General features: G+C 41.4%; 1 protein-coding gene across 1 annotated transcript; it reads right to left on the reverse strand.

Moving 5' to 3' along the window:
• Positions 1-956: 956 nt before the first annotated feature.
• On the reverse strand, positions 957-4559 carry LOC311106121 (coiled-coil-helix-coiled-coil-helix domain-containing protein 2-like). Its single transcript, XM_084148437.1, has 4 exons — positions 4231-4559; positions 3129-3393; positions 2674-2899; positions 957-1722 (listed from the first exon to the last, which is right to left on the reverse strand). The coding sequence occupies exons 1-4, from the start codon at positions 4278-4280 to the stop codon at positions 1712-1714; spliced, it is 552 nt and encodes a 183-aa protein (XP_084004563.1). The 5' UTR covers positions 4281-4559; the 3' UTR covers positions 957-1711.
• Positions 4560-6567: the final 2008 nt, after the last annotated feature.

Below are 6567 nucleotides of genomic sequence, written 5' to 3' on the forward strand. Positions count from 1 at the left end.
GCATTTGTGAAGTTGACCGCCCTTTTAACGAAAAATGTAATAAGTTAGTAAAACCTAACACAGTGAAATGTATAACATTTAAAGTAAAATTAAATCCCCAATTCTAAACTCCTCTAACAGCAATATAGGCAAGCACATAGGAGACAATTGATGTAGGTTTTTGGTGACAGTAGCCCAATTGTTTTGAAAATAATGGTTGTATAAAATAAAATAAAAACACACAAGCGGGACAGGAGGCATGTGCAAACTGCAAAAGCACCCTTTAATGGTAAGGGTTAGATATATGTCTAATAAACAGAACGGGGAGACCCGGGATAGAGATGCAGATGCCATGTTGAACTGGTGTAAATACTGGCTATGTAATGACATTTTGAAGCCTGTGTTACACGTTGATACAAATTTGGCTAACCGATTGAATATCAAGTCATTCTGGAAAAAAATCTATCAGCCATAATTGCCGTCGTACATTTCGCTCGTATCACTATTTGACCTTTTAAATCGCGATCTTGTCAAATTGAACAAACACTAAATTCCTACGATCAACACTTACCGTATCAATCAATGCGTGTTTAGTCCTTACAATGCAGTTAAATACATCATAATCCAAACACTTAATGGGATATAATATAATGAACAAACGCGCAACTAGCTCACTAACGATATCAACACAGCGGGTCAGTCTTCATGGTGGACTGTGCTAACATAGGAAAAGGGCGAATGCTAATGTCAGATGCCCAAAATAAATCCGTGCTAGTTGAAGAGCACAGGCACTACGCGTGTAGACATATCTTCTTCATATTCATGAAATAACACACCGGCCTACATTCTCACCTCTGCATGTTCTTCTTGCTCTAGTCTAGTGTTACTCAGACAAATGTTCCACAACGATGATACAATTTATGTAATACTGCATCACATTATCACTGCATGCAAGAGAGCCATCAGGGATGAGAGAATGTGATTCAGAAGATTCTTTAATGTGATTCAGAATAACTTTATTAGATCCTATGCTTGTTACAAGCAAATTGCAATTGTACAACCCTAATCCAGATATGATGGAAATGGGTGGACCCAGGGAATATCTACCATCAATGAAGTTTACATTGTGATCTATGAGGGAGTTAGCCTGGCATCCTAACGGATTTCAATCGCTACTTTTAATCTGGTTTAACCAGGCTATGAGGGAATATCACTGTTAAAATACATCAGATATATGTACGACTAATCTTGTCCCCAGCTGGCTGAGCCTAGGGACCAGGTTAATTTACAACAGGGGTGTATTCATTATGCCAATTCTGTAGCAAAACGTTTAGTCTGTTGCAAATAGTTTTGCAACGAAAACAAGTTTCTATTGTACAAATTCAGGTAGGTCCCTCCTGTTTCATTCCCTTTGGTTCTTTAAAAGGTAAACCGTTTCAAGACGTAATGAATACACCCCAGGTTTAAGCACTAAAGCCAATCAAACGTGTAGTTCATTTAAAATGAAAACATGCAACAAAAAAATAAACATATACATATGACTATTATTACAAGCTTCACAGCATCAACCTGAGGAAAATGTTTTTATTGTCCATATATGATGATTAACAGTTATTTGATCAACTGCCAAACAAAGCCAAGTCTATCGAGTGTTTGTAAATTACTTCTTTAGTAGTATTGTGTGTATGTTGAGTGTGTGCGTTCAGCGTTGATGGGGTTGTTTGTCTCCCTCTCAGGACATCCCTGTGGAGGAAAAAAAAAAAAGTTACATTAAGGAAATTGTACGTATTTTGTAGTTTTTATTGATAGATGGAGATAGAGGGACTCCAGGGGCAATGTGTGGCAGCAGCACTACCCCTAGACCAGCCCCCGGCTCAACATTAGGGAAAACATTTTGTGAACTTTTTTTTTTTTATCAGCAACTCCCTCACCGGAAATGGGGGACTGTCCTTACTCACAGTGAAATCAAATGTGTGAGAGCCTGGCATGAGCTGCTACACATTTCATGATTTAATGTCTCATAGTTCTGCATCACCCTATGGCCACTTAGTGTACATTTTACATTTACATTTTAGTCATTTAGCAGACGCTCTTATCCAGAGCGACTTACAGTTAGTGAATGCATACATTATTTTTTTTCCAACCCCCTGTGGGAATCGAACCCACAACCCTGGCGTTGCAAATGCCATGCTCTACCAACTGAGCTACATCCCTGCCGGCCATTCCCTCCCCTACCCTGGACGACGATGTATTGCATACATTTGTGGTTAAAGATCTTGGGGGCCAAGAATATTAAGTGGGACCTCGTAACTACTATGAGCATCTCTGAGGACATACATTAAAGTGGGCCTAGCTACATTTTGTGGGGCATTCAACAAATTAGCTCAGCTGACTCAAGAGTCAGTCTTAATTGAATGAATGCCAGACACATACAGAACACTATCCAGGAACCAGACTGAAGAACACTCACTGACATAAAAACCTTATATTAATCCTATTCCAAAAGGTGACAGTGACACCAGGTAAGGCAAGGGATAGACAACAAGTCAACTGATCAAATCTAATGAATGCATATAATAGTCATGATACAACGTCAATATTTAAAAAACTTTCAGGGATGCATAAAGCACCCTCTTTTTCACAAATATTTCCAGTAACAGCTAAGATTGTATTAACACACATTTTTAGACTCACCATTTGAGAACTTGCACTGCTTGAGCACCTCACTGAAGCCCTCACATAGTTTCAGGTCGCTCTGGGTCTGAGCACACTCAATAAACTGCTTGAGCTCGTATGAGCAGGTTCCCTGCTGAGGGGCAGGCTCCTGCTGGAACATGGACTGGGGCTGCTGCTGATACTGGGCTGGCTGGTACATGGGAGGTGGCTGTTGGTACTGCTGCTGGTACTGCTGGGGCTGCTCCTGAGAAACATAATAAAGCATTTGAGGTTAGTGTTGATGTTATTCTCAACTATTTAGATGCCCTTTCTTTAAGGCCTGGCACAGGGTGTAATCCTTCATGGCTTATCCTCTCGATCCCTCTCTGACTCGCTCATACTCATCACTACCACTACTAACTAGGCTACATGACACAAAGCCACTTCAATCCCATGGCCCTGTCACTCACTATGACTAAGCAGTGATCACCTACCTGGTAGGTGACATCAGGCTTGGCAGCCTCTTGGCTTCCTCCGCCCCCACCCATTCCTCCGGTCATTGCGTGGCCGATCATGTGCCCTGCGGCTGAGCCAACGGCTACCCCAGCGGCTGTGGTGGCCATCTGCGCAAACATGCCTGGCTGCCGGGGAGCAGCAGCGGCTGGGACAGCCATGGCGGACGGAGGGGCATGGGCAGGCGCTGGGGCGTAGGATGGAGGGGGTGCAGCCCTGGCCATGGGGGGTGGCGGTGGGGCCATCCTGGTTTGAAAGAGAGAGTGTTGTTATTAGATGAGAATCAAGTGTCAACACTAAGGCTGAACGATTTTGGAAAATAATCTAATTGCGATTTTTTGCCCCCAATATTGCGATTGCGATTTAATATGCGATTTAATTTATTTATCCTTTTTCCCCTACAAAACATAATGAATGATTTAAATATGACCAACACAATAGTATATACATTTAGTGTGAAATGTTCTTTCCCATAGGCTGGGTCTATTTGTTAGAATTAAATTCAAACATGTATGACTTGAAATAAATGACATTTTTATTGAACTGCTCATTACAGAAACATCTGTGGCTTTGCCACTGTGCATTTAAATAATTTAAACAAAGGCATGAACACTCAATCATGTGTCACTGAAGAACTTGAATTAGGTCCATTAACAGCATCAACCTCAGTAAGATATTCTGGGCCAATTCAGTAACATAGAACAAAGTAAATTAGGGTAGTGTAAAGATTAGCCTACCAGATATATTTATTCAGTACATTTAGTTACTGTTCATCTTATTATTATCAGTTTCACCTAACGTCACCAGCAGTGTCTAGCGAGCTAGTAGTGCTAGCTGCCTAGCTAGCTAGCCAAAAATACCATATTTGTTATCTAGCTAACGTTAACTGACTATCATAACACCTTTGAAATACAGACACCGCATTAAATATAGACTGAGGAAACATAGGGAAATTATGCAAGCCTAGCGAGCAAGTAAAGTCAGGCAGCTAGCGTTAGCTAGCTAACTTGATGCTAAATTAACTAAGTTAACTAGCTAGCTGGCAATGCGTTGTTAATGTCATGATTTTGTCCATTTTCATACCTGGCTGGAGGGGCCATCCTTGACGTCCGGCTTCTGCTTCCTCTTGGCATTTTTGATTAAGCTAAATAGCTAGTCAAATATAACAAGAAAAGTCCTTCGTATTTGAAGAAAGCGACACAGTACAGTAGGTAATATGTCTATGTCTAATCGACCTTCGTCGGAATAAAAAGCGCTGCTGTTCCGGAAGTATCTACGTGTTACATCATATTTTGTGCGTGTAACTTCCGGTGATAATTTTTATTTATTTATTCTTTATTTAACTAGGCAAGTCAGTTAATAACACATTTTTAGTTACAATCACAGCCTAACCCGGACGACGCTGGGCCAATTGTGCAACGCCCTATGGGACTCCCAATCACCGCCGAATTGCGATACAGCCTGGAATCGAAACAATGTCTGTAGTGACGCCTCTAGCACTGAGATGCAGTGCTTTAGACCGCTGCGCCACTCCGGAGCCAGACGGATTGTTTTTAATCTTTTCTAATCTGTTATACATTTTAGTCATTTAGCAGACGCTCTTATCCAGAGCGACTTACAGTTAGTGAGTGCATACATATAAAATACTGGCCCCCCGCGGGAATCGAACCCACAACCCTGGCGTTGCAAACGCCATGCTCTACCAACATCCCTGCCTGCCATTCCCTCCCCTACCCTGGACGACGCTGGACCAATTGTGCGCCGCCCCATGGGTCTCCCGGTCACGGCCGGCTACGACAGAGCCTTATAATATGTAGCCTTTTATGACTTTCGTTCCAAAAAACCTTCCGCTACCATATGTAAAGCTAGTAAATGACGCTAAGTATCCTCTGATATATATTTTGTGGTTTTAGCATATAAAGTTTTCGAGTCTACTCTCCAGTGCCCAGTGAAGTTCTGGAAATTCAGTTTTTCTCTCTTTCCACTAGATGTTGCCCTTGGACTTTGAACTGCAGTTTCTGCAAGAGTTAGTGGGGAGGTAACAGTGCATTTGTATGTTCAATATCAAACTTGAAATGGTAGAAGTATTATTATTATATAGTATTAGCATATTAAAATCTGTATACCTGTAAAGGTAATTTATTTATTCTAGCCTACATAGGCCAAGATTCGTTTTTAAGTCAATTAAATAAAACATTGAAACCTAATGGTGGTGGAAGAGTTGGTGGCGGAACAACCTGGACTCAGGGGTAGACGTAACATAGCAAAGGTAAATCTGTGATAATCAAACTTGTATGACATGCTACGTTTCTTATGGTATGTATTAATTTGTGGATGATCATCATCCATTTCGTATGATATGTTACGAATTGCAATTGGTACAATATGTTACAAATTTGCAAAATGTATGATATGTCACAAATTCCAATTTGTTGTGGCTAACGTTGGCTAGGTGGCTAATGCTAACGTTAGCTAGGGTTGGGGTTAAGGTTAAGGTTAAAGTAGCTAATTTGCTCAAATTGCTAAAGTTGTCTGTGATGAGATTAGAACATGCAACCTTTGGGTTGCTAGACGTTCACGATATACTCCCACCCATTCAACCACCCTACTTTCGTTTTTGCCTTAAGTAACCTTCTGTCTTGTATGTAACCATACCAAACGTAAGATATTACACTGATTTGAGTGTCCTTGACTTACGTTTACATTTACATTTTTGTCATTTAGCAGACGCTCTTATCCAGAGCGACTTACATTTTTTGTGAGGTCATACATTATTTTTATTATTTTTTTCATACTGGCCCCCCGTGGGAAACGAACCCACAACCCTGGCGTTGCAAACACCATGCTCTACCAACTGAGCTACATCCCTGCCGGCCATTCCCTCCCCTACCCTGGACGAATTTTGCACCGCCCCATGGGTCTCCCGGTCGCGGCCGGCTACGACAGAGACTGGATTCGAACCAGGATCTCTAGTGGCACAGCTAGCACTGCCTTAGACCACTGTGCCACTCGGGAGTACTATGTTACGTCTAGTCCATGATACCAGGCTGGGTGGAGTTGACAAATTAGTTTCACATTTGAAATGGGAATGTTTTTTTTTTATGCTTAACTGAGGTTATCAGGTAGGAAGTGAATTTGAGTAATTGGTTCCGCAATTAAATTAATGTATTGATCTAGACCAGTGCTCTCCAACCCTGTCCTGGAGAGCTACCTACCTGTTGGTTTTCACTCCAACCCTAATCTAGCTCACCTGATTCTAATAATTAGCTGGTTGATCAGCTTAGTTACAACTGGGGTTGTAGCGAAAACCTACAGGAGAGTTGGAGAACCCTGATCTAGACTAAGGAGAAGTTGAATTACCATTGAATTTGATCAGTCCTTTTTTTTTTCTTTATTTAACTAGGCAAGTCAGTTAAGAAC

Source organism: Coregonus lavaretus (assembly GCF_964263955.1).
Source record: "Coregonus lavaretus genome assembly, chromosome: 30".
NCBI lineage: Eukaryota > Metazoa > Chordata > Actinopteri > Salmoniformes > Salmonidae > Coregonus > Coregonus lavaretus.

Coding starts and splice junctions, on each gene's coding strand:
- LOC311106121 (XM_084148437.1), bottom strand. CDS start 4,280: ATGCCAAGAGGAAGCAGAAGCCGGACGTCAAGGATGGCCCCTCCAGCC. Junction 3,394..4,230: donor AGGATGGCCCCTCCAGCCAG/GTATGAAAATGG, acceptor CTTTCAAACCAG/GATGGCCCCACCGCCACCCC. Junction 2,900..3,128: donor AGCCTGATGTCACCTACCAG/GTAGGTGATCAC, acceptor TATGTTTCTCAG/GAGCAGCCCCAGCAGTACCA.